Source organism: Eschrichtius robustus, chromosome 13 (genome assembly GCF_028021215.1).
Source record: "Eschrichtius robustus isolate mEscRob2 chromosome 13, mEscRob2.pri, whole genome shotgun sequence".
Lineage (NCBI taxonomy): Eukaryota > Metazoa > Chordata > Mammalia > Artiodactyla > Eschrichtiidae > Eschrichtius > Eschrichtius robustus.
In genome coordinates this window covers 103638169-103665763 of record NC_090836.1, presented here as the reverse complement: position 1 = coordinate 103665763, position 27595 = coordinate 103638169, and the positions used below count along the sequence as shown (strand labels likewise).

At 53.2% G+C, this 27595-nt stretch overlaps 1 protein-coding gene across 1 annotated transcript in view; it reads left to right on the top strand.

Annotated features, from left to right (window-relative positions):
• Positions 1 to 27595, top strand: part of CERK (ceramide kinase) — a 58150-nt gene that overhangs the window by 25835 nt on the left and 4720 nt on the right. Inside the window, exons 2-11 of the mRNA XM_068560521.1 lie at positions 3795 to 3908; positions 4600 to 4722; positions 9745 to 9870; positions 11735 to 11798; positions 14110 to 14255; positions 19489 to 19563; positions 20543 to 20695; positions 24807 to 24912; positions 26201 to 26277; positions 26995 to 27200. Coding sequence (XP_068416622.1) covers positions 3795 to 3908; positions 4600 to 4722; positions 9745 to 9870; positions 11735 to 11798; positions 14110 to 14255; positions 19489 to 19563; positions 20543 to 20695; positions 24807 to 24912; positions 26201 to 26277; positions 26995 to 27200 — 1190 coding nt within the window. The remainder of the gene's footprint in view (positions 1 to 3794; positions 3909 to 4599; positions 4723 to 9744; positions 9871 to 11734; positions 11799 to 14109; positions 14256 to 19488; positions 19564 to 20542; positions 20696 to 24806; positions 24913 to 26200; positions 26278 to 26994; positions 27201 to 27595) is intronic.

Below are 27595 nucleotides of genomic sequence, written 5' to 3'. Positions count from 1 at the left end.
GGGAGGCGCACCCGAGGCTTGTTCTCCTGCCTCCTCGCGTGGCTGCCTTGGAAGTAAACCTTTCTCTGCTGCTGACCTCGGCGTGTCCGCATTTGGCTTGCTGCGTGTCTGGCAGGACGAGCCTGGTTTGGTAACGGTGGCACTTAGGACGCTTGGTGTGTCCCATTGTTCTCTCGAACCTTGGGGATCCCACAGTGGCAGGGCTTGTAAGCCCGAGACCCTCTGTGATGCAGAGTGGGCACTGCCAGCCTGGGAGGGTCACTGAATCCGAGCGGCGCCTGAAACCTGGAGCTCGGGCCGGGGGCTCCTGCCTGGCTTGGGGGGCCTCGGGGGTCTTCTGCCTCTCGTGTGATCTTACCCAAGCGTGAAAGGAGGTGGAGGGAGCCCCAATCCTCTTCCCCCGGCTCAGTCCCTGAGAGGATGGAGGACTGGCTTCTGGTCAGGGATGGCCACCATCGGCCCGATCTGTCATGGGGGTGCCCAATGCTCCGTTTGTCCCCGGGGTGGCCACTGCCCCAGGTGGACTCCCTTTTTCATCTCAGGAATGTTTAAAAAATCACCCAGAAAAAGTCGCTTTGGTTTAGGAATTTAGTGTAGCAGAGAGGTTTTCACAAGTGCTGCCAGTGAGATTGCAATGCTCCTGCAAGGTGGTTTCTAATTTGGCTGGACTTTGGTTGAAAATCTTCAAGTTCTGTTGTAGGCATGTATATGTATGGGGGGTTAGTATCCAGCAGTTAAAACAAATACTTGTTTGATCAGGGCAGGTGTAGGCGTGGGAGTTAGAATGAGATCAAGTGGGGGGCAGCGGCCCCTGCGGGGGATAGCCACCCCCTTCCCCGCCGGCTTTGCCAGGAAGGTGGGCAGGGGCGGAAGGGGGGCAGGGCAGCCGCATGCCCAGCCTGGGGTGTTGAATTAACCCACGTGCTGAGTGGCAGGGGGTAGACACTGAAAGGTCCAGGCAGAGCAGAGCCGCGTTCACACGTCTGCGGCTCAGTTGGGGGGGATGAACCCCAGCGGGAGGGCTGGCGGCCGCCCGAGTTGGAGAGGAGCCTGGCTTGCTGGGCACCCGAGCCTGTGGACACAGCACCCTTCACTGGGCTGGGGGATGCGGTGGGGGGGTGGAGGAGTAGAAAGATGGGTTTAGATGTAGACGGTTGGGTGTGAGGCACCTGTGGGACGTGGACGTGACTGGCCAGGTGCACTCCTGGGGTTCTGAGATGCGGGCGTGGTCAGGGTCAGCAGGACAGGTGTCTGCCTGTCCCCCATGGCCCCAAGCCTGGCCTCAGTTTGCCGCCCTGCTCTCTGTGTAGAGAAGGGTTGCTAAGCGCGCTAACCCTGTGAGCGTGGTTCTCAGTCGGCGCCCTTGCCTTTGGGAGGCGTTGGCCAATGTCCGGCGTGCTGGGAGGGGAGGCGCCGGCACTAGTGGCTGGAGCCCAGGGGCGCTGCTCAAACCCGACGTGACGGGACGGCCCACCGCAGAGAGGTGTGGAGTGGGGGGCCCTGGGCCAGGGAGGCTCCCAGGGGGTCGGGCGGCTTTCGAGTCCTCCTCTCCTTCAGAGGTCCCCGTCTATGCCAGAACGTTCTGCTCGGAAGTTTGCTTCCAGTGGGTGTTGGGTTGTTACTTTATAAAGAGAGAGGGGACGCCCGCGAGCCTTGGCCACTGATCCTCCGACAGGGCCACAGTCAGCCCGGTGACCACGAGGAGGATTCAGATCGCGAGGGCGACTCCCGAGGGCGGCCGGAGCAGCTTGGGAAGCGGGGAGTCAGCAAGGGACGTGCCTTCTGTGTGCAGAGACTGGCCCAAATCAGGTGGGGCGGCCAGGCCGTGGCGCGAGGCGGCCAGCTGTGCTCCGGGCCCCGTCGTCTGCCAGTGAGTTGCGTCCGCATGCGTTGCCGGCATTGATTTGGCCGCCGGCCAGGTGCAGTTTGGTCTGGAAGTAACTCTACCGCGTCTCCTCTCATCACACGATCTTTTACAGAAGACTTTGACTTTTTATCTAATCCCATATGCAGTGCAGGATTATGCAAAATGCAAGCAAAGGGAGAGAAATGCTAATACTATGCAGAAAATGAAAGTGACCCCCAAGTTCCCAGCATCAACTCTGTGCAAGATGCTCCTCTAAGAATATCTATTTATACATCCATGAATTTATAATTTATACCTGGTGTGTGCACACGACGTGCAGTGCTGTGCTTGGAAGCCTCTCCGTGCCAGCACAGGGAGGTTGACCAGGGGACTACGGTGTCACTTTCCCCTTAGGGGACAGCCGGTCGCCTCCACTGTGGCCTGGGATTGATTCTTCCAGTCAAACTAAATTCACAAGACTAGAGGTTGCTAATTTATAGACTCTTTCTGCGGGTTACCCTGTGAGTCATGCATAACTTTTCAGGAACTCTCTGATTCTCGATGCCTCCGAACTAGACATAAGGGTTTTGCAGAACAGGGTGCAACACTGACCTGCAAACGTGAAGGGACACACGGCAGGGTGCAGAGGAACGTGGCCTCAGGGTCAGCGGGCGAGGGAGGCCGAAAGGAACCTGTTTCGTGCTGGACCCCTCTCACCCTGATCGGGTAGCTTCCAGAACCCCTCCCAGTTTGACACGATGAGCCCTGTGTGTTGTCGTGAAGTTCAGGCTGAGCTCCTGGCCCAGCAGACGGAGGGGCCGATGGAGGCGGTCACTCGCCAAGTCCTGCTTTGGAGGTCCCCGCCCCAGGCACAGACTCACCCAGGACGGCCTCCAGCCAGACCCCAGGATTCTGTTGGTGTCATTCATCAATTGACTAGGGATGCAGATAGTGTTGATGTTTTTTTCACGTCCCCATGGATCTCTGTCCCTTTTTCCAGAAAATAATTGTGTCTCACCACATCTGTTACATGTAACAGCAGTGCGCGTATAAAATAGTATATCCTCCTTACCTATTTTTGTTTTTCTTCTCACCCAAGCAGCAGATAAAGCTTTGGGTGAGCTGAATGTAGTGGAAGGTGGGGAGAGCTATACTGCAGGTTTCATAGCCAACCTGGGGCCTAACCAGGAACTGCCATGCTCGTCTGTGTAAAGGCAGATGGTGACTCCCACCAGCCGTCACCGGTGGGCTTTGGGAAAGCAGCCTGTCCACACTGGGGGCTTGTCTTCCAACTTCTCTGCTTCCCAGTCCCTGTGCTGTCCTCGGAGGGTTCTTTCTGGGCCCCACTTGCCGTTACAAGCTGTCACCTCACGTTTCCCACAGCTGTTTGTGTGTCCGGCCTTACCTGGTGGCAGCTGCAGGCCCGCAGTTATGACTGGGTTTCCCATGGTGGAGGATGTCCTGTGCTGTCATCCCTACGTCCACCCAAGTCTCCCCTCTCTCCTGCATCCTAGTGGATGGTTGGACCCACCAGGCCTTTCTAGAGCCCTCTACCCGCCCCCGCCCTGCCTTGGTGTGGCCCTGACTCACCTGCACACTCTGTGGTCCTGGGTCTGTTATGTGCATCTTTCCCACTTGATTTCTGAGCCAGACTGAATACAGGCACTGGGTCTTGAACATCTTTCCCCAAATTTAATACAGGAGCTGGCCTGGAAAATTCACAGCCTCCATTTGGTGACTGTGGATAAGACGTCCCATCTTCTGATGACATAGAGTTTCCCAAACTTATTTAGCTCTGAATTTTAAAATTACGTATAACTTGTCCTCTTCCTTTTGGATGGCTGATGAGTTTTAAAGCAGAATGTTTCCCAGCACTTTGGAGTGGCATTCCTTGTGTTCACGTGAATTCCGTGAACCCTCTTGACGTGAGACTGTGGTGTTTTTACAGATGCCTGCTCTGTGCCTATTTCCGAGATCATCACCGTTGAAGAAACAGACATTAATGGGAAACACTACACCAGTGGAAAATGGCAGAAAATGGAAAAGCCTTATGCTTTCACAGGTAACGTGGCCTGAATGTTCCTCAGTAATTCCATGCAGGTTACATGAAAGGGAACTTTTTTTGTCACTTGTTTAACAAACTCATTGTGTCCTTGGTTTATCTTTATAGAAAGGTCCTTATATCATTTTTTCCAAGCTCTACTTTTATTTATTTTTTATTTATTTTGGGCTGTGTTGGGTCTTCGTTGCTGCGCTCGGGCTTTCTCTAGTTGCGGCGAGCGGGGACTACTCTTTGTTGCGGTGCTTGGGCTTCTCACTGCGGTGGCTTCTCTTGTTGCGGAGCACGGGCTCTAGGCGCGTGGGCTCAGTAGTTGTGGCTCGCGGGCTCTAGAGCGCAGGCTCAGTAGTCGTGGTGCACGGGCTTAGCTGCTCCGCGGCACGTGGGATCTTCCCGGACCAGGGCTCGAACCCGTGTCCCCTGCATTGGCAGGCGGATTCTTAACCACCGCGCCACCAGGGAAGTCCCAAGCTCTACTTTTAACATTCATTTTTTTCTTATTTTTTATTGTTTTTTTAACATGGGTTAAAAGAACTGAGAATTAGGATCTTTTCCCTAATATACCTTGGAAGTTACTAGTCAGAAGAAAAGGGGACCATTGGGGCGCTTTGAGTGTGAACCTGGGGTCAGCGTGAGGGGAGCGCGTTCCCCGGTCCGCAGGGCCGCGAGCTCACGGCGTGTGTTCTCTGTGCAGTGCATCGTGTGAGGAGGGCCCGGCGGCACCGCTGGAGGTGGGCGCAGGTGACCTTCTGGTGTCCTGAGGAGCAGCTGTGCCACCTGTGGTTGCAGACCCTCAGGGAGCTACTGGAGAAGCTGAGTACGTGCGTGGTTTGTATTCGGCCCAGCTCCCTGTAACCAAGGCGGATGTGATGGGTCACTGTGGCTTTTGAACGCTTTACTGCTTAGAGGACCACGTAGTGTGGTGCCCAGAGCCTGGCCCCCAGGGCCTGGCACCTTCGCTTACAGCCGCGAGGCTCGGGGCAGGCCCCTTGGCTCTCTGGGCCTGGGTTTCTTTTCCTGGAAAATGGGGTGATAATGCCTGCACTCGCGGTGAATGGAGGATTAAACCAGGTGCCTGGGGAAGGCACCTCTGTCCCCCTGGGGTGTGTCTGAACGTCTGAGCTGTGAGTTATTGCTGTGCAGCCAGAGTCTGTCTGTCACACTTAACGGTAGGTGTCAACTCATTTTGTATCTGGAACACTATTTCATGTTGTTTGGGTGTAATCTTTTTTTTTCTTTAAATTGAAGTATAGTTGATTTACAATGTTGTGTTAATTTCTGCTGTACAGCAAAGTGATTCGGTTATACATATACATATATTCTTTTCCATTATGGTTTATTACAAGATATTGAATATAGTTTCCTGTGCTCTACAGCAGGACCTTGTTGTTTATCCATCCTGTGTATAGTAGTGCGCCTCTGCTAATCTGTTTGGATATAATCTTAATACACAGTCTTGACAACTCAGTGCGGACTTCAGCCATAGAAAAGAAAGAGCATGTGTTGAGGTTGGTTTTATATCTTTTAAAATTAACTTGGCATCTAGATAAAAAAAAGTGAATTATAATTTGTTTGAGGAAGGTATTTCCCACCCAGTAGCTTCAGAGAGACTTCCTGGCTTGGAAAAGCACGTGTTTGGCTTAGCATCTGGGCGGCGGGACTTGGATTCTGCGTTTCGCCGTCTGATTCTGTGGGACGGGATGGGGCGTTTGGTCCCCCGCCGTCCGTCCAACCAGTGCATCCTGACCTTTCCTTCCATCTCGGATTGCTGGTGCTCTGTCCTCTGCTTGTCCGCTGGACTTCTGAACGAGTCCGGCTGGGAGGTTGCCTCAGTTCCTCTACCGCCACCTCCCCCCTCCTCCTGACCCTCCCTCCTCATCCTCACCTGCTCTCTCCCCTCTGTCCTCCGGTTGTTTTCATGAGACTTTGAGTCTTTGGATCAGGATGATTCTGGAGGTTCAGACTCCAAGAGAAAGGCCTCTGAACCTGCCCCCCACTGAATAATGGGACTTTTTTCACAGAAAAGCCTATACAGTCGTGCATCTGCTATAGTCTACTTGTATCTAAAAATATTCTATAATTCAGTTTTTTCAGCTGCTCTGTCACTTTGTGTTACTCCTGGATGTTTAACTGAAGTATAACTAGACACAAAGAAGTTCTCACACACTGAGCGCCCTCGGGTAACCCGCACACAGATCAGGAGACAACGCTGCCAGCCCCCTGGAGCCCCAGGGCCCCTGCCATCGCTCCCCAGAGGTGACGATCACCTGACTTCAAACACCTGGGTTCGTTTTGTACTCATGCGGTCGGATCCCAGCCGACACTCCCGTGTCTGGCTCTCCGGCAGCTTGTCGTCACGTGCGGGGCGGGTGGCCCGTTCTCTGGGCTGCGTGGTGTTCCAGGGGATGAGTGTCTGGCCGGTTATGCAGCCCTTTTACCGTTGATGGCCACTGGATGGCCTCCTGGCATGGCCGCTGTGAGCAGAGCTGTTCTGAACTCGCCCGCACGCGTCTCCTGGTGCACGCATGGGACTGGACTTGCTGGGCTGGTGGCGTGTTTGAGCCTCAGTGCACGCGCCCACACTGCCTCCCCAACTGGGGGTCCCGGGGCCACGCCCACCAGCAGGGGACCGGAGCTCTGCTGGTCCCACACCTTTAAAATTGTAGTTACTCTGGTGGGTGTTAGCAGTCTTGCATTATGGTTTTAATCGGCATTTCCCTGATAGGAATGCATTTCTCACCTTCACTGGCTCTGTTTATGGGCCATTTAGAGATCCTCTTTTGTGAGGTGTCTGTCCAAGTCTTTTACCCATCTTTCTGTTGGGTTGTGTGTCTGTCTAAATGATGTGTAGAAATTCTTTACATATTGTAGATCTGAATCTTTCATTGGATTTTTGAATTACAGATACTGTCTCCCACTGGATGGCTTGTGTTTTCACTCTCTTCATTCCGTTCTTTTGATGGACATTCTTAATATTTACGTAGCTCTGTTTATCTTTTTTAAAAACTCTGTGGCTAGTTTGTGTCCTATTTAGGACAGCTTTTCTGCTCCAAGGCCACGAAGATGGTTTCTTCTCAAAGCTTTGCGCTACCTCTCGCTTTGAGAGCTGCAGTCCCTTTGGAAGTGATGTGTGTATGCAGCGTGAAGTAAGCGGTCAAGGTTCACGTTCCTTAAATATAGATATCTGCTTCACCCCGTGCCATCTATGGGAAAGCTTGTCCTTTCCCCACCGCACTGTGGTGCTATTATTTTGTTTTTTATTTATTTTTTGCTCATATATAGACATTGAATTGGGTTTTGTATTTCACCTTGCATCCAATGACCTTGCTAAATTCATTGATTAATTTTAATAGTTTGATGATTCTTTTTGTCAGCTGTGAATAATGACTGTTCGGTTTTTTTCCATCTCAGTTCTTATGCCTTTTTCTTTCTTTTTCTTACCCTTTTGCCCTGGTTTGGACCTCCAGTGCAGCGGGGAGGGTCTTAGTCCTGATCTTGGGGGAAGCTTTTCAACATCCCACTGTCGAGAATGATGTTTCTTAGGTTTTTTTGGCCACGCTGCGTGGTATGCGGGGATCGAACCACGTGCCCCCTGCAGTGAGGGCAGAGTCTTAACCACTGGGCCGCCAGGGAAGGCCCAGGTTTTTTTAAGTAAGTTTTTAAAATCCAGATTAAGGAAGTTCCTTTCCAATCCTAGTTTTCTGAGAATTTTTAAAAATCATCATTGGATGTGTAATTTGATAAGTGCTTTTTCTGCATCTATTGAGGTGACTGTATGATTTTCTTCTTTTTGAGTTAACGTGTTGAAAAACATTGGTTTCTCCTTGTATTTTGTATAAAAGCCTTTGTATTCCTGGAATAAATCCTACTTGGTAATGATGTATTGCCCTTTTTGTGCATTTCTGGATTTGACTTGATGACATTTTGTTTAGGATTTTCTCACCTAAGGCTCAGGGGAGAAAGAGACCTATGAGTTTCCTTTCTGTAAATTTGCTTGTCTGGTTTTGCTGTCAAGCTTACAGTGGTCATGTACACAGAGTTGAGAAGTGCTTCTTTCTTTTCTGTCGTGTGGAAGAATTTTTATAATGTTGAGGCTACTTTTCCCCTTAAATATTTGGAAGCATTAAGTGGTGAAACCATCTGGGGTTTTCTTTGTGGGAAGGCTTTTATTAATGGCTTCAGTTTCTTTATTAGATATCAGACTATTCAGATTTTCTATTTATTCTGTCACTTTTGGTAAATTGTATTTTTTGAGAAATGTGTCTCTTACATAAAAATTTACAAATTTATTGGCATAAGTTTAATAAATCCTTTCAGTTTCCTTGTAATATTTGTAGGTTCTGAAATAATGTCCTCTTTCTCATTCCTGATATTGTTAATTTGTGTTTTTTCCCTTTTCCTTTTTATCAGTTTTATTAGGGAGGGACTTACCAATTTTATGAATCTTTTCAAAGACTAGACTTTTGGCTTTGATTTTTCTCTATTGTGTATGGCCTTCAATATTTTATTATGAAGATTTTCAGACATACAGAAAAATTGAAAAAATTATACCGTAGACATTCATACACCCATCACCTACATTCTGCTGTTGTTAACATTTTGCTGGTTTTGCTTTGTCTGTGTCTCTCTGCCCATCCATTAGTTAATGGTACGTTTGCTGTGTTTCCAAGTAAGTGACAGACATCAGGGCATGACCCTTCAGACACTTCAGCACGTGTGTCATTACCTAGAGGTCAGTATTTGTTTTCAGTTCGGAGGTAGAATTTACATACAGTGAAATGGACAAATGGTAAGTGTAAATCAGTGAGTTTTGAAGCATACGTGTACCCGTGTAACCCAGACCCTGTAAGACTTAACATCACCCCAGTTTCCTCGTGATCCTCCCCGGCCAGTCCAGAGACGACCACCAGTCTGATTGTTTCTTTTCGTCATTGTTGCCACATGTTAGTTCTGCCACATAAATGGAATCATGTAAAAGGGCTGTTTTGTGTAATTCTTCCATCTCTCAGCATCATGCTTTTGGTATTTATTCATGTTGGTTAAGTGTATCAGTGGGCTGTTCCTTTTCGTTGCTGAACGATACTCCTTTGGTCACATTCTGTGTATCCAGCCGTCAGTTGGTGGACACCTGGGGGGTCTCCACGTTTTGGCCGCTGTGAATGGCGCTGTTGTGAGCGTTCACGTGTGGGATTCTGTGTGGACCCAGGGCTTCGATTTTCTTGCTACTTTTTTTGATTTGTTGGTTAAATTTGGTTTTTAAGTATCAGAATCTACTTGAACCGACCCAAGCAGAAATGTGGAAGTTGCTATAAGAAAACAGGGTGTTTCAGGAGACCTGGGTGTAGGCGGTTAGCCGGGCCTCTGGAAGGGACATCCTGCCGTCCTTCCGTCTCTCTGTCCGTCTCCAGATTGAGCGTTCCCTGTGCCTGTCCGTCTGTCTTTCTCGGCCAACGCTCCGTGCTGTATATCTGTTTCTCTCATTTTCTGAAGACTCACTTTCCTTCACATGAAGAAGAATGAGGCTCCTGCTTCCAGGATTTACACCCTGTAGGACTGCTCATCAGGAGAGAGCGTCCTTCTCTGCCAGGATTCTGAATCCCCGGGGCTGCCATCCCCCTGGCCGATGTGCAGAGCACCTGCCTGATCTCACAAGCTGTGCTTTTCTCTTTTCAGAGATTAGGAAACTCTTGAGCACCGTTCTTTACCTTAAAAATGCTTTTTGTCAGATAATACTAAGCAGAGCTCTAGAACCATTGTGGTTTGATTTTGTTCAGTAACACAGTTCTTCATTTTGATCGCCTACATTCATTGTGACTTACGCGGTGTTGCTGTTTTGCAGCATCTAGACCAAAGCACTTACTGGTGTTCATCAATCCGTTTGGAGGGAAAGGACAAGGCAAGCGGATCTATGAGAGAAAAGTGGCGCCGTTGTTTACACTGGCCTCCATCACCACCGAGATCATTGGTAAGGCGCAAAGTCTCTGTAGAAGTAAATTTGAGAATGACTCAGATATGGTCACTAGGGAAGATTTTTATTGTATTAAGATTTTTTTTTTTTTGGCCATGCTTCGCAGCTTGCAGGATCTTAGTTCCCCGACCGGGGATCGAACCCGGGCCCCTGCAGTGAACGCGCAGAGTCCTAACCACTGGACCACCAGGGAATTCCCCGTATAAGATTATTTTAACAAACTGAAATGTTGGGGTTTTTGGCATACCAGAATGAGAAGAATACAAAGTAAAGAACGTAGGCTGTTCTAGCCAAGTATTAGCGTATAAAGCACTCAGGAAAAACACTAAGGATAAAAGGACAAAGATTATGGACAGAAAATTCTTGCAAGAGATACAAGCAATTAGTAAGGCTTAGAAATCATTTCACCAGTAAGTGGTATTTTTAAGAAACACGATGCAATGCCACATTTGCGGTACCGAGTTTCAGAGCAAGTTCTAGATGCTGGGAGGGTGTAGGGAGACGGTTTCTCCCTTCAGAGATTTGAGGGTTTTGTGTAAACTTATTAAAGGGCCACTTGGCAGTGCGGGTCAAGAGCCTCAAAAAGGAGGGGGTTTTTGTCCAATCTTACAGTTTTCTAAACTTTCCTGAGAAAACCATCAGCTCTACACGGAGGGCGAGGTACACAGGTGTCCGTTGCCTCATTTTTATAAAAGCAAAACACTGGAAACCACTTATACCCTGGAACAGGAAACATAAAGATAAAATTGTGGTGAATCTGAAGGAATAGTATGTAGCTCTTTAAAATGGTCTTTACAAGGAATTTTTAATGATGAAAAAGGGATTGTGATAAGATGTTGGGAAAACAAGGACACAAAATTGTGTGTACAAGTGAATTTTAAGAGAGTTTTTGTTGGGACTTCCCTGGCGGTCCAGTGGCTAAGACTGCACGCTCCCAATGCAGGGGGTCCGGGTTCGATCCCTGGTCAGGGAACTAGATCCCACGTGCTGCAACTAAAGATCCGCATGCCACAAATGAGGATCCTGCACGCGGCAACGAAGATCCCACGTGCCGCAACTAAGACCCGGTGCACCCAAATAAAAATATTAATAAATTTTTCTTTTTTAAAAAAAGAGAGTTTTTGTTACAGTGAGTATACAGACTATGGACTAACATTTTCTTTCTTCTACATTTTGGTATATTCTAAAATTTTCCAAGTTCCTTGGATAGTAAGGGAAAACTATAAAATAGACGATGTAATCTCTTCCCAAAAAAGTTATTATTTGTTGGCAATTAAATGCCAAGAATGTGGGGCTTCCCTGGTGGCGCAGTGGTTGAGAATCCGCCTGCCAATGCAGGGGACACGGGTCCGAGCCCTGGTCCGGGAAGATCCCACATGCTGCGGAGCAGCTAAGCCCATGCGCCACAACTAATGAGCCTGTGCTCTAGAGCCCATGAGCCGCAACTACTGAAGCCCACGCGCCTAGAGCCTATGCTCCACAACGAGAGAAGCCACCACAATGAGAAGCCCGTGCACCGCAACGAAGAGTAGCCCCCGCTCGCCGCTACTAGAGAAAGCCTGCGCGCAGCAACGAAGACCCAACACAGCCAAAAATAAATTAATTAATTAATTTTTTAAAAATGCCAAGAATGTGATGTCCTACCCAGTAGAGTGTATTCTGAGAGGTCCTGTTCCCCTGAGGTCAGCATCCTGTCCGTGAAAGGAATTTGGGTAAGATCGAAGGAGGGCTTTCTTACAGGAAACCCTCCTGCAGATTTTATAGGACCTCATTTTAAAAGCATGGTTTACTTGCCTTTCATTTCAAAGAGGATTCACAGACTTGAGTGTAAACTCTAATGTAATATGTTTTTTTCCCACAGTTACTGAGCATGCTAATCATGCCAAGGAGAGTTTATATGAGCTCAACATAGACAAATATGACGGGTAAGTAAGCGTCTTTCATCTGACTAATAAATAGTCAATTCTCATCAAGTTTTACCCATCTGTCTTCATTTTGTTCACTCCCTTTCCTTACACCTTTTTTCCTAGTTGTCGAAGTAAAATAAACCTTCTTCTCCTAGAAACTTAGGAAAGGCAGAAAAGTTCAGTCATGTTCTTCTCCTTGGAAAACCACCGTGTAATAGTTTTGTTTTCCTTTTTAGTCTTACCACCTACGTACAGAAATTTTTTCTGTATCGTTTGAAAGTATGTTACAGACATGATCAGCTTTCGTCCCTAAATACTTGTGTGTATTTCCTAAAAGCAAGGATATTCTCTTACAGAACTAAAATGCAGTGATCAAAACCAGGAGATTAACACTGATACGAGTGCCGTGACCCACTTGCTGTCCTTTTCGGACTCTGCCCGCTGTCCCATTACTCCCTAAGGCAGAAGAGCCCTGGATCATACGTTGCCTTCAGACTCAGTGGGTGTGTCTCTGGTCTCCCGTAACCCGGACCAGATCCTCAGCCTTCTCGGGGCGGCTGAATTTTGAGAGAACAGGCCAGTGCCTTTGCAGCATGTCCCTCGGCTCTGGGTCTGTCGGAGGTTTCCTCTCGGTCAGGACCTGCTTGTGCGTTTCTGGCTGTGACAGCACAGAGCGGGTGCTGTGCGCGTCCCCGCAGGAGGCACCGGCCCCGAGTGTGACTCTGCATCTGTGTTGCGTCTGTGCCTGCTGGCATGTCAGCTCCTGGAGAGCCGGCCCCCTCTGCCTTGTGCACAGCTGCCCCCCGCGCCTGGCGCAGGGCTGGCGCGCGGCAGGTGCTCGGCGAATGAGCAGACGAGGCTGGGGAAAGGTGGTGAGGATCCCCGGAAAGCTTGTACCTAGATGTCCTATAGGCTCGGGTGTTTTGGAAAGATAACTTTTGTTTTAATTTATTTATTTTGTTTATTTATTTTTGGCTGTGTTGGGTCTTTGTTGCTGCGCGCGGGCTTTCTCTAGCTGCGGAGAGCGGGGGCTACTCTTCGTTGCGGTGCGCGGGCTTCCTGTTGCGGTGGCTTCTCTTGTTGCAGAGCACGGGCTCTAGGCACGCGGGCTTCAGTAGTTGTGGCACGCGGGCTCAGTAGTTGTGGCTCTTGGGTCTAGAGCGCAGGCTTAGTAGTTGTGGCGCACGGGCTTAGTTGCTCCGCGACATGTGGGATCTTCCCGGACCAGGGCTTGGACCCGTGTCCCCTGCATTGGCAGGCGGATTCTTAACCACTGCACCACCAGGGAAGCCCCAGAAAGATACTCTTGAAAGCTGCGTGGCAAGTAGCAATGAGGATTGGACCCAAGGAGGCTGGCAGAGGTTATGGGTCTTGGGCAGGAGCTGGCTGGACAGTGGCAGAGGCAGAGGGGCTGCTCTCCAGGACGTGTGGGGGAGAATTGGCTGGTCCCCGTGACTGAGTCCTCACCAAGTGTCATCAGGCAATGAGATGAGCTGAAGCAGGTTTTGGTGTGGGGGATGTCAGTGGAGCTGTGGGCCCCCTCCAGTCGGGTCAGTGTGAAGGCTGGGGGGCAGCCAAGGGCTGGACGCCAAGCTTTGTGACCAGGTGTGGTGGCGTCCTGAGTGTCCCTGCGCCCCATCCCAGGGCCCCAAGAAGGCTCTAGGGTCTCAAGTGGGCGACTGTGCCGCTGGGGACCTCAGGCAGTGTGAAGAGCCTCCCTGGAGGGAAGGGTCAGGGAGGTGGATTAGGGTCACACGGCGGGAGTGGGTCTTGAGTGGGGGAGGGGTGGGGGGAGCATCAGGGAGGGAAGAAGCCACGTGTCGCCTGCCCCAGAGGCCGAGTTCCTGGAGACCCTATTCAGGGGCTGGAAGGCAGAGGGGAGAAGTCTGTTGAGCTCATGTTTTGTCTGCTTATTTTTCGTCAGCCTCGCCTGCTAGGGAAGGAAGGGGCATTCTCCGCAGCTTGGCCCCAGGCCCTGCCCTTCACCCGGTCCCCCAGGCCCTGCCCTTCACCCGGTCCCCCAGGCCCTGCCCTTCACCCGGTCCCCCAGGCCCTGCCCTTCTCGACCTGTCAGCGCCTGGCCGTGTGGCTGCGGCGGGCATCAGGAGCCTCTCCCTGCAGGGCTTGGACGCAGACACGGAGGGTCTGAAGAGGTCTGCCACAGGAGCGGGGAGTGAGCTGAGACGGGTGGGGACTGTGCTGGCCGACGGGGCACGGGCACCGCTGCGGCCTGGGTGGCGGCTCCCCAGGCGGCTCGGAGGCCAGCGCAGGAGGGGGCTGGCGGTGCGGGGCGGGTGCTGAGGGCCTGACGCCTGTGCTCCTCCCGCAGCGTCGTCTGTGTGGGCGGAGACGGCATGTTCAGCGAGGTCCTGCACGGCCTGGTGGGCAGGACGCAGAGGGACGCCGGCGTGGACCAGGACCAGCCCCGGGCGGCGCTCGTGCCCAGCCCGCTGAGGATCGGTATCATCCCTGCGGGTACGCGGCCGGGAGGGGTCGCCCTTGGGTCTTCCTGAGGCTCGTCCCTTATTTCAGGCGAGCTCTTCTCTCCACGCACCTGACACAGGACCGCCGCTGCGTGCGGGAAGGGGTCCTGCCGTCCCCCCTGGACGCCTGCTTCCTGCCAGGCGCTGGGGGCACGGTCCTGGCTCTCGAAGGGATGGCCGTTTGGCAGTGGGGGGGGATGGGGGAGGCGCAGAGCACAGTGCAGGAGAAGGGGAGCGTGGGGAGCAGGCGGTGTCCTGGAAGAAGTGACCGGTACGCGGGGCCGGGGGCCGGGCGTCGGGGCGGGAGGCCTCGGGGTGTGAGCGGGACAGGGGCCGGCCATGCCGTGTCCTGAGGTGGCCGGCTCGGCGTGTTGGTGTCTCCGGGAAGCACCCAGCTCTTAGGAAAATCACAGCGTTGAGCCGGCGGGGGGCAGGGGGGGTGGGGTGAAGCCGGGGCTCTGCAGACCACCCAGCGGAAGGAGGCACCCTCCTCACCCTGTGTCTGGGCCACAGCGGCAGGGACCCTGGCAGGTCGGGTTCGGGTGGACATCCGCGTTCTCTGATGGCTCGGAGAATGGTGCTGTCACCCCATTTTTTGGGTGACGACGTGGGGTGCCAGGGTCAGGTTGCATGGCTGCCCAGAAGGGCGCGGACGGTGGGGCTCGGAGGCTGCTCTGCCCCCCGGGAAGGTCTGTCCTTCCCCACCTGGCCGGGTGCTGTCTGTGTGTTAAGGATGTTCCCCTCGGTGGGTCACGTGTTTTCCAACTTCTCTGCCAGGTTAGGCTTTTGTCCTTGAACCTTGTACATGGTGTGTCTGGACTACGTGAATTTTATTTTTCTACGTTCTAATCTGTGTTTCCTTTATGCCTCTTGTCACCATTTGCCCGTCTGGCTCTGATACCTAAAACCCTGGGCTATTAAAATGGTTGAAGGGCGCCAGAGCTCAGGCCGACGCCGCACAGTGGGAGTGCGCCCGGGCAGACGCCCTGCTTCTCCACGGCCTGGCATGGACCGGGTCTTGCTGTGGAGCTCAGCAGACACACGGACCCGCGTGGCAGGAGAGGGTCTCCAGCAGTGGGGCAGGGTAGAGGAGGCGCCGCTGGCGTGGGTCTGGGTGAGTGGCTCGGAGGGGCTTCTTCCGGGGGGTCCCAGGAGCCTTCCTGAGAGGTGATGGGTGAGGGACCGGGCGCGGAGTGACACACGCCAAGGGTCCCCTGGGGCAGCGGGCAGCCATGGGAATAGCCGTGCGCTCAGGCGGGGGGCTAGAGGGACTGGGGAAAGGCCCTGGGTCAGGCTCTTGTCTAGAGGGCCGCACGTGAGACCACCCTCTACGTTCCGTTCTAGAGCAGCGGCGGGTGGGCTGCCCGGGTCCTGGGTGGACGCTGGACATAGGGTGTACGGTCGGCTGTGACTCGGGCACAGTTTCAGTGGCAGAGCCAGCAGGACTTGGCAAATCGGATGGCGCAGCCAGCCCGAGCCCCCCAGCAGGAGCCCCCCAGCACCGGGCTGTGGGCGCTGGCCTTGGAGCTCAGGGACAGTGTGTCGGGGTTCGGAGCTGGGTGGTCCCGCCTGGGCCTGCTCAGGTCTCAGGAAGGCCGGCACAGCAGGGGCGGGGAGACAGCAGTGCCCAGACTGTGCTTGCAAGGAGAAGGGCGCATGCCCGCTGCCTCTGCCCTGGGCCGGGTGACACAGCTTCTGGGAGGGCCGCCTCCCAGGTGGGGCCTCGAGGAGGGGGAGGCTGCAGGTGGCTCTGGGGCACAGGGGCTGGGGGTCAGGGGGCTCCTGATGCCCGAGATAAACCAGATCTTAGGTCTGGAGCTGGCGCTCCCTCTGGGTTAAAGTCTTCACCGCACAGAGATAACTGGGGACTTACATTGTCCCCAGAGGGGGCAATGAGCCGTTGGAAGCAGACTGAATGTTAAACAAGTGAGAAGTGGTGTTTTGGGGGCGAAGAAGAATCAGACGTTCTCCTGCCCTGAAGCGGGTGCCCGGCGCCCTGGCCGCCAGCCCAAAGCATAGGGGTCCACAGCCCGCAGACGCCCCGCGCTCCGTCCGTCCGTTCCCTCGGTGGGTCCTCGTGTGTACATTCTGCTGGCCTCCTGTGGGCCGGCCTCGCTGTGGGCCTTGCGAGGGAACAAGGCGGGGACGCAGGGAGTCCAGGGGGAGAGGCAGGTGATTAGCATGAAGTGGAGAGAACAGAGCAGTGGGGCCTGGGGGAGCATGGTCCAGACGGGCGCAGGGGGCCTTTCACGTGTGATCCCACTCAGAGGCCTGAAGGGCGGGGGACAGCGCCCTGCATCTGGGGCACGATGTCCTAGGCGGGAGGAGCGGCACAGGCGATGGCCCCGAGGCAGGAAGAGGCTTGGCTGTGGGTGGTGCAGACGTGAGCAGCGTGCGTGAGAGGCAGAATGGAGGTGGGAGCTGCAGGAAGGCGGGTGGGGAGGTGGCCCGTGAAGGATGCTGAGCAGGGAGGAAGCTGAGCTGAGTACCTTCTTTAAAAATCTGATTTTTCAGCAAAATAACTCCTGAAACCTACTAGAAACTCGGTTCACTTGCGCTATTTGTTGCCCTGAGGACTTGGGTAACAGTGAATGCGTGTCCCCCAGCCCAGGGCAGGCCCCACTGAGCCCTCTGCTTTTTTCTGTAGGGTTCAGGTGCCTGTAGGTTCTGCGCCATCTCACACACTCAGTGGAAGTGTTTGCGGTTAGTTCCTAGTGAATGAACTCGGAAAAGTGGGCCACGTCCAGCCCAGCCCGCTAGAGCCGGCGGTTTGTCCCACATGCGGCCCAGGACTGACCGACTGACCAGTGGCCTTCAGCCTGTCCCTGTCCTGCCCGCCGTTCCCACACGAGGCGCCTCTCGAGCAGCTTCTATGACAAGATGCTGTCGTTGAGATGGGCCATCAAAAAGGGCCCGTCTTTGTTGTGGCTGTAAAAAGGATGACGCAGCAGGTCAGAAGTGCTGGGGGTTTTTCCCTACTCGAGACAGATCCCTTTATGAGACTTTCAACTTGATTCTAACATGTGTTTAATAGAGCAGTTAGATTCTAGATAGACCCACAAATAAAGAGGGACTTTAGAGGTCAAAAGGACATGGTGCAAAGTGCAGACCACTCGTTTCTTCATTTTTATTTGAGATCACTGCTGAATTTCTACTGATTAAAAGATTGCTGAATATACAAGTTATATCTGATAAAATGCAGGGGAGGGGACTTCCCTGGTGGCGCAGTGGTTAAGAATCCGCCTGCCAATGCAGGGGACTCGGGTTCGAGCCCTGGTCCGGGAAGATCCCACATGCCAAGGAGCAACTAAGCCCGTGTGCCACAACTACTGAGCCCGCACGCCACAACTACTGAGCCCGCGCACCACAACTACTGAAGCCCGCATGCCTAGAGCCCGTGTTCCGCAACAAGAGAAGCCACTGCAACGAGAAGCCCGTGCACCGCAACGAAGAGTAGCCCCCGCTCGCCACGACTAGAGAAAGCCCACGCGCAGCAACGAAGACCCGAGGTGGCCAAAAATAAAAATAAAATAATTAATTAATTTTTTAAAAAATGCGGGGGATGTTGGATGTCTGATCAGTTTTTGTTCTAAAGGATGGTTTGTGAAGAAAGTAAACAGTGCGGTAGGCATGTAAGGGGAGCAAGTGGGCTCTGGAAATTCTGGGAAGTTCTAGGGATATGAAGGTGTGCTTCAAGTTAATTTCATGGCTCTTTTGCAGTTTATTTTGTCAGAAATGTTTATACCCGTTATTCAGGTACCCTCAATTAGAAAAATAAGGGTGTGGAAGATAGTCTGAAACCATGTAGTTTTCCTTAAATACTGTTAATTCCATTTTAAGAATTAGTCACTCCTATAATCTTAAATGTTCATTTAAACCATTTTACTTTTCGGCTCATTTTTGGAATGAGATGTCATTCAAGTCTTCAGGTTAAGATTAACAGAAAAGAAAAACATACGTATTAAAAACATATGCATCTGTATGTGTTTGTATAAGTTTCCGACCATAAGAAGGCATATGTTAGCTTAAGTAGTTAAGAGGCTTCTACTCTGATCTCAAACTGGGCCAGATTCTGTTGCTCTAAGAGATGACCAACACTGCCTGCGATCCAAGAACCATGGACTTTCAGGCTCCACTTAGGCTGAGGGCCTTATAGAATGTTCTGGGGCCTGAGGGCACAGCATCTGAATCCTGCCTGCGGCCAGGGCTTGTGTGCCTGCTAACAGGATGGTTATTCCCTGACGGGCCTCAACCTGTGTTGGTTGTGTGTCTGAGGCAGCATTTATGGTGCAATTCTGGATCCCGTCAGAGTTTACTCTTGGGAAATCTAGACTAGGGTTTTCGGCTATTCAGCAGACGTGTTAAAATTCAGATCGCTCAGCCCCGTCCCAAACCTACGGAGTCAGGATCTCGGGGGTGGGGCGGGGCTCAGGAATCCGTTATCAATAAGCACCCGGGAGATTTTCTGCCCGCTCAGGTGGAGAACAGAGACGTTGATGACGACCCAGTTAGAACCAGGACAGACCGAGGGAGGACCCGTAGCATCACTGCCCGGCCCTCGGGATCCAGGCGCGAGCTGGGTGCGCTGAGGTCGCCTCCACTGTACAGACGGGGGTGTGGGCGGGAGGAGGGAGAGCCCCGGCCGAGCCCGTGGGGGTCAGAGCGGGTCCCGCTGGCCCCTCACGCCTGTCAGCTGGCAGCTGCTGCGCCCTCATGACCCAGGGGTGGGCGGAGGCTCCAGGTCTCTCTCCGCGCACAGGTCTGCGGTGCTTTTTCTGCGACCTCCACAAGCTGTCCTTGCTTTGCATGCACTTCCCCACTGCATAGTCCCTTTGGTCTTGAGGTCTGGAGCCCCAGGGCTGCTGCCCGCCTTTGTGGCAGCCAGGAGCGGGGACACCATGCAGAGCGCTGAGCCTTGCGCCCTGGCGCCCCGCCGCCACCGCCACCGCTGCAGGGACCTCCCAGGGGCCCCGCCCCCCGGACCGGCTCGGGAGGGGTCTCTGAACCTTCTGTGAGGAGCTGGCTGGTTGCTGGTAGTCAAGATCAATCTCAGTATTCTTGATGAATCAACCTCAGCGACTAACTCTGTAGGCAAACGGAGTTTATGCCTTCTTATTTACTCCAGGGCCGTGGAAGAAACGGAAGAGCTTACCACTCATGCACTTGGAAACACGCTAGGCTCTTAAGCGATTGTAGTGACATTAAGGACCTTTCCCCCCCTTTAGGGTCGACAGACTGTGTGTGTTACTCAACGGTTGGCACGAACGACGCGGAGACCTCGGCTCTGCACATCGTCGTGGGTGGGTGCCTCTCTCAGCGCCGCACTTGGCTTGCCCCATCCCAGGTCCCCGGGCACACGCGGGTGTCAGTCCGCCTCGCCGTGCGGGTGCCCGTCCGTCCGCCAGCAGGGCCCTGGCTGCCACCCTTCCCTGCCACTTCTCATCCCGTCCAGCGGGGTGACCTTCAGAAACAGAAGCGCTGCTCTGCTCAGAACCCTCTGGTGCCCCCCCCAGACCACTGGGGGTGCCCGGCACCTGCGCCCCGGTGGTTCTCCGTGGCGTCCCCTGCGCTGGCCAGGTGCTCCTCTGCCCCAACACGTCCGCGCCCTCATCTGGAGCCCTGCTGTCAGCCCTCATCCCTGCTCGGGACTTGGCCCCTTGTCGCGCTGCGGGGACAGGCCTCCCCAGTCACCCCCCGCCCTCCCCGCTCCTCTAGAAAGCGCGCCCCCCGGGGTCGGAGGCCCCAGGCTGCGGGGACAGGCCTCCCCAGTCACCCCCCGCCCTCCCCGCTCCTCTAGAAAGCGCGCCCCCCGGGGTCGGAGGCCCCAGGCTGCTGGTAGCGCTGCTCGGAGCTGCCAGGCGCCGTCAGGGCACCCGTGTGGCTCCCTCTGCCCGTCCTTGTCCCTGCTGGCAGTGCTACTCGCGTGTCATCCACAGTCACGAAGGGCTGTGTTCACAGACGGTACACGTGTGATTTTACATTTGAGAATGCCAGGCGCCTTTTCCTCCTCCCTTTCACTTAGTGGCGTTCAGCGAGCTTCACGGTCACATTGTTTTCCCCTCCTTACGGAACCGCTTTCCAAGCCCGTTTTGGAAATTTGAGTCAAATTTAGCCACTTGGGTCGAGAGCAGGAGGCCAGGCACCCCGGGAGAACAGACCACGGCCTCGACTGCCTTCTGCCTATCTTGCGCTTTAATTCGCGGCTCCATCACGGCCGCCGGGCGCTGTGCAGGGGGGCAGGCGGAGGGGCGCGGGCTCCACCCTGGCTTCTCTCCGCAGGGGACTCGCTGGCCATGGACGTGTCCTCTGTGCATCACAACAGCACGCTGCTGCGGTACTCGGTGTCCCTGCTGGGCTACGGCTTCTACGGGGACATCATCAAGGACAGCGAGAGGAAGCGGTGGATGGGTCTCGTCAGATACGACTTCTCAGGTAACTCAGAGTAACACGCCGGGAGCTTCCACACACGGCCTCCGCCTCGCTCCAGGTGGGGCCTCGTTCACAGACGGAAACCAAGGGGCGCGAGTCTGACGGTCCCGGGTGCCCGGAGAACCGCTGCCGTCGGTCACAGGCCAGTTCTCACATCTGCTCAGAGCTGGAACGAGGAGGAATGGGGTCGATCCCAGATCATACAAACGAGTGATGGTCTGCACTTTCAGGTCATGTGCAACACCACCCTTTCAGCCTTCAAATGCGTTTAAATGCAGAAAAAAAGTTTGAAAGGATGTAGGATTCAAAGTTTGACACTTGTTGCTGAGATGAATTCCTTGCCTGTATTTATTTATTTATTTGCAGGGACTTATAGTACTATTTTATTTTATTTTTTAACATCTTGATTGGAATATAATTGCTTTACACTGTTGTGTTAGTTTCCGCTGTATGACAAAGTGAATCAGCCATATGCATACATATATCCCCATATCTCCTCCCTCTTGCGTCTCCCTCCCACCCTCCCTAACCCACCCCTCTAGGTGGTCACAAAGCACGAGCTGATCTCCCTGTGCTATGCGGCTGCTTCCCACTAGCTATGTGTTTTACATTCAGTAGTGTGTATATGTCAGTGCTACTCTCTCACTTCACCCCAGCTTACCCTTCCCCCTCCCCATGTCCTCAAGTCCATTCTCTACATCTGCGTCTTTATTCCTGTCCTGCCCCTAGGTTCTTCAGGACCTTTTTTTTTTTTTTTTTTAAGATTCCATATATATGTGTTAGCATACGGTATTTGTTTTTCTCTTTCTGACTTACTTAACTCTGTGTGACAGACTCTAGGTCCATCCACCTCACTACAAATAACTCAATTTCATTTCTTTTTATGGCTGAGTAATATTCCATTGTCTATATGTGCCACATCTTCTTTATCCGTTCATCTGTCGATGGACACTTAGGTTGCTTCCATGTCCTGGCTATTGTAACTAGTGCTGCAGTGAACAGTGGGGTACATGACTCTTTTTGAATTATGGTTTTCTCAAGGTATATGCCCAATAGTGGGCTTGCTGGGTCATATGGTAGTTCTATTTTTAGTTTTTTAAGGAACCTCCATACTGTTTTCCATAGTGGCTTGTATCAATTTACGTTCCCACCAACAGTGCAGGAGGGTTCCCTTTTCTCCACACCCTCTCCAGCATTTATTGTTTGTAGATTTTTTGATGATGGCTTGGCTGTATTTAATGAGTGTCATTTCTCTGGTCACTGCCCTGTATAGGTTACTTTTGGGTAAATTTACAGGCACACCTTTGGAGATATTTAGGGTTCAGTTCCAGACCACCTTAAGAAAGCAAATATCAAAATAAAGCAAGTCAACACGAATTTTTTGCATTCCCAGTGCATATAAAAGTTATGTTTAGGCTATACTGTAGTCTGTTAAGTGTGCAATAGCATTATGTCTAAAAAAAGATACATACCTTAATTTAAAAATACTTCATGGTTTAAAAGTGCTCCCCATCACCTGCGCCTTCAGTAAGTCGTAATCTTTGTGCTGGGTCTTGCCTTGATGCAGACGGCTGCTGACGGATCAGGGTCGGGGGTGCTGAGGGCTGTCGGGGGGGCCGCTGCGATGCCTTGAAATACGACAGCAGTGAAGTCTGCTGCATCAGTTGACTCTTCCTTTCAGGAATGATTGCTCTGTAGCCTGCAGTGAAATTTGATAGCACTTTCCCCACAGTAGAACTTCTTTCAAAAGTGGAGTCAGTCCTCTCAGACCCTGCTGCTGCTTTATCAGCTAAGTTTACGTCATATTCTACATCCTTTGCTGTCATTTTAACAATCTCCTCAGCATCTTCACCAGGGTAGATTCCGTCTCAAGAAGCCGCTCTCTTTGCTCATCCATAAGAAGCAGCTCCTCGTCCATTGACGTTTTACCATGAGATGCAGCAGTCCGGTCCCACCTTCAGGCTCCACTTCTTTTCTTTTTTTTTTAACTTTTTTTTTAAATTTTATAAATTTATTTATTTTATTTTTGGCTGCATTGGGTCTTTGTTGCTACGTGTGGGCTTTCTCTAGTTGCTGCGAGCGGGGGCTGCTCTTCCTTGCGGTGCTCTGGCTTCTCATTGCGTGGCTTCTCTTGTTTCAGAGCACGGGTTCTAGGCGCGCGGGCTTCAACAGTTGTGGCACACAGGCTCAGTAGGTGTGGCTCACGGGCTCTAGAGCGCAGGCTCAGTAGTTGTGGCGCACGGGCTTAGCTGCTCCGCGGCACGTGGGATCTTCCCGGACCAGGGCTTGAACCCGTGTCCCCTGCATTGGCAGGCGGATTCTTAACCACTGCGCCACCGGGGAAGCCCCAGGCTCCACTTCTGATTCTAGTTCTCTTGCTGTTTCCACCACATCTGCAGTGACTTCCTCCACTGAGGTCTGAACCCCTCCAAGTCATCCAGGAGGGTTGGGGTCAACTTGTTCCAAACTCCTGTTAATGTTGATATTTTGACCTCTTCCCGTGAGTCATCCCAGATGTTCTTAATGGCATCTGGATGGTGAAGGTTTTTGGTTTACTTTGCCCAGATCCATGAGAGAAATTACTGTCTGTGGCAACTATAGCCTTACAAAATGTATTTCTTAAGGAATAAGACTTGAAAGTTGAAATGGGGACTTCCCTGGTGGCCCAGTGGTTAAGAATCCGCCTGCCAATGCAGGGGACACGGGTTCGAGCCCTGGTCCGGGAAGATCCCACATGCCGCGGAGCAGCTAAGCCCGTGCGCCACAACTACTGAGCCTGCGCTCTAGAGCCCGCGAGCCGCAACTACTGAGCTCACGCGCCACAACGACAGAAGCCCACGCGCCTAGAGCCCGTGCTCCGCAACAAGAGAAGCCACTGCAGTGAGAAGGGGACACACAAAAATGAAGAGTAGGGAAAGCCTGCACATAGCAACGAAGACCCAACACACCAAAAATAAATAAATGAATTAATTTTAAAAAAAATAGAAAAGAAAGTTGAAATGACTCCTTGATCCACGGGCTGCAGAATGAATGTTGTATTGTCAGGCATGAAAACAACGTGAATCTCGCCCATCTCCCTCAGAGCCCTTGGGTGACCAGGTGCATTGTCACTGAGCAGTAACATTTTGAAAGAAATCTTTTTTTCTGAGCAGTAGGTCTCAACAGTGGGCTTAAAATAGTCAGTTAATCATGTTGTAAATAGATGTGTTTATAAACAGGCTTTGTTGTTCCATTTACAGAGCACAGGCAGAGTGGATTTAGGATAATTCTTAAGGGCCCCAGGATCTTCAGATGGTAAAGGAGCACTGGCTTCAACTTAAAGCCACCAGCTGCATTAGCCCCTAACACAAGAGGGTCAGCCTGTCCTCTGAAGCTTTGAAGCCAGGCAGCGACCTCTCCTCTCTAGCTGGGAGAGTGCTGGATGGCATCTTCTTCCAGGAGAAGTGTTTCCTCTGCACTGAAAATCTGTTGTTTGGTGGAGCCACCTTCGTGAATGATCTTAGCTAGGTCTTCTGGCTCGCTGGCTGCAGCTTCCACACCAGCCCTCGCTGCTTCCCCTTGCACTTTGATGTTATGGAGGCGGCTTCTCTCCTTCAGCCTCGTGAACCAACCTCTGCTCGCTTCACACGCTGCTTCTGCAGCCTCCTCACCTCTCTCAGCCTTGGCATGCTGGGGGTGCAGGCGGCTCGACGGACAGCGTGCCACAGTTTCCCAGAGGGGCCGGCCACGGCCTGGTGGCAGTGCCGCCTGGTCTTTGTCCTGAGTTCCTCCAAGACACCACAGTTGTGGACGACGGGGTCAAACCTGGGGGTGCGTTGGGGGCTTCACAGGGCGGAACCTGCAGGCCACGTCGTCGAGGCCACAACGAGGGGTCACTGGTGGCCAAGACGTCCCCTTTGCCAGTGTGGAAGGTAGCCCTGGCGGCCGGGAGCCTGCAGTCCTCTGTGATGGCGGTGGCAGCTCAGCCTGAAGTGGGAGGGGGCCACGTCCTCCTGCAGACGCTCTGTCCCCAGGCGGGTGCCCTGCGCCCACACTTTGCAGAAGCTGACGGCACGGTCTCCTGCGCAGGCAGTGGTGCATGTGGGTGTGTCTCTCCGTCTCGCTCTGTTCTCAGGTTTGAAGACCTTCCTCTCCCATCACTGCTACGAAGGGACAGTGTCCTTCCTGCCAGCACAGCACACGGTGGGCTCCCCGAGGGACAGGAAACCCTGCCGGGCGGGGTAAGCACATCCCTTACGTGTGTTTCTGCTCAAACGATGAGATAGAAGCAGGACTGGCTGGGGTTTGCTCCTGCTGTGAAGTGAGTGGGCAGTACTTGGCAATGTAGACGGGAGGTGCTGGTTCCTCCTGACCAGCGGTCAGGGTCCCACGCACCCTGAGGGGGTCCCGCCGTGTCCCCCATGCTGGGTCCTGGGTCACGGGGCGGCCCAGGGTCAGGTCTGGTCCCCGTCGTCTACCCAGCAGAGGGCTCACACCACGCCGTCTGCTCCGGTGCGGGGGTCCGCTGTCCCCCCCGCTGGGGATGTGAGAAATGACGAAGACGAGCCCCTTTATGGACAGGTCTGTGCGCGCCCTCGGGGCGCCCGTGGAGCTGGCTGGACGGGCCCCCCGTCCCCCCACTGGGTGGTCAGGAGAGGCCGGTCCAGACCCCGGGCCAGCAGTGGGGGCCCCTCTGCGAGCCACGCTGCCTTGTCACCCTGTGTGTCCCCACCGTGCTCAACAGCGTGTGCCCGGGTTAACCTGGAACGAGTGTCAGGTTGGCCACCTGTACCCGCGGCCCGACAGCCCGCATCTTGTCCCTGCTCCTCAGTCTGAGGACGCGGAGAGGCTGTAGGGATTTGATGGACTCGGGGGTTTTCCTTCCTTCTTTAAGTCATTCAGACGTGGGCCCTTCCTTCCCCTGGTCCTCTCCTCCTTTAAGTGAAGAATTTGAGACCATAAAATCAAACAGTTAGAGGCACGGCCTCGCCACCTCAGTTGCTGATGAGCTAATTCCACCAGCAAAAGCCCCTGGCCCGTTCGACGGCCTGAATCCAGCGGTGCCCAGGACCGCAAACATCTGTGAGACCAACGACCAAGTCCCGCGATAGCTGCTCTGAGTCATTTACTTGCTTGTTACTGACTGGACCAGATCACCACTATGTTCCCTGTTTTGTGAAAGGGAACAAAGTCTCAGGCCGGGAATCCACGCTGGGATCTGCACCTTGTCCTTCGCTCCGTCTGCCGCCACCCCGGCGTCGGGGCCAAGCTCAGCCCGCTCCCCAGGGCCAACAGAAGGGCCTCGTGGGATGCTGTTTGCTTTTTGTAATGTTTACCCATTTTCAAAACGGATATGTTGTCTGTGTAATTTCTAAGAGTGGATCTGATTCTGAGAACTCAAATTAATATGCAAACAAAATATTTTTAAGTGAAGCCTCTGAAAATTGCGCTTCCTACTATATGAAAAGAATTGAAACGCTTTTGCAGCCTGTAGGTTCCAGACAAGGTGGTCATGTTCTCGTCCTCCAGGTGCTTTGTCTGCAGGCAGAGCAAGCAGCAGCTGGAGGCCGAGCAGAGAAGGTCGCTGTACGGCTTGGAGAGCACCGGTAACGTGGCGGGGCCGACGCGGCCGTGGCTGGACCTACAGTCCGGGGCCTCGGGTCTTGCCCCTCCTTCCCCCGCCCCTTCTTCTCTGCAGGGGCACCTGCTTCCACTTCAGCTCCAGGCAGAGTGCGTGGTTGCCTTTGCCAGCCTTTGGGGAAAAGAGGGGATTTTGTGGAAGGGCCCATCTTGCCACGTCCCTCTGAACTACTGTTGGGGCGCCAGCCAGGCGCCTGTCCCTAGAGTGGTCCAGAACGGGGGTCAGCGAGTGGCCTTTTCGAGGGCTTAGAGGAAAGGAGTGGGCTCAACAGCGCTCCAGAAACTATTCGTGGACGCTGAAATTTGAGTTTCACGTCATTTTCACATGTCACAAAATACCTTCCTTCTTTTGATTTTTTTTTTCAACCATTTAAGAATGTAAAACCCATTCTTAGCTCACAGGCCACACCCAGTCAGGTAGGTGGTGGGCCAGATTTGGCGACCCCTGCTCTAGATCGTGGTCCCAAGTCCCAGGCGAGGGCCCGAGAAACAGCTCTGCCTCTCGGGAGGTGACCGCCGGGCACAGCGGTGGGCGCGGTTTTCTCTGTGTTGATGCTGAGAAGCGATCGATCGCACGGTGCGTTTGTAGAGACGACCCCTCCCGGTCATCTCAGGACGCCCGCCTGCCCGGCTCGGATGTAACGGATTTAACGTAGCCTCTGCGATGCTTCTTCCTGCTTCAGAGGAGGTGGAAGAGTGGAAGGTCGTCTGCGGGCAGTTCCTGGCCATCAACGCCACCAACATGTCCTGTGCTTGTCCCCGGAGCCCCCAGGGGCTCTCCCCGGCCGCCCACCTGGGAGACGGGTCTTCCGACCTCATCCTCATCCGGAAGTGCTCCCGGTTCAACTTCCTGAGGTTTCTCGTCAGGCACACCAACCAGGGCGACCAGGTAAGGGCACCGCTGCTTCCACGTGGCCTGCGTCGGCGGCCGCTTCTACCTGGGCGACCCCGATCTGTATGTTGTAGGATCGGCTGTGAATTCAAGGGGAAGAAGGACAGATTTTTCTGTTTGCATTTCACCCATTTTAAAGTCTTAAGTCATAGTTACTCCTGGTAAAATCTCATTTAAAAATATAAAGTCTTTGAGCAGAGAAACTAGGAGGCGTGAATGTTTCTCTTCCTATTTAAAAACAGAACGAAGTGATGCAGTGCAACTTTCTGTTGCCCTTGCTGGTCACTTCCAACAAAATCTTTCAGCTCCCAGAAAGGGGTTCTACTGAGACTCTTCCAGCAAACCTTCCCTTAGTCACTGGCACCCTTGTAGTGACACGGGGTGGGGGGAGG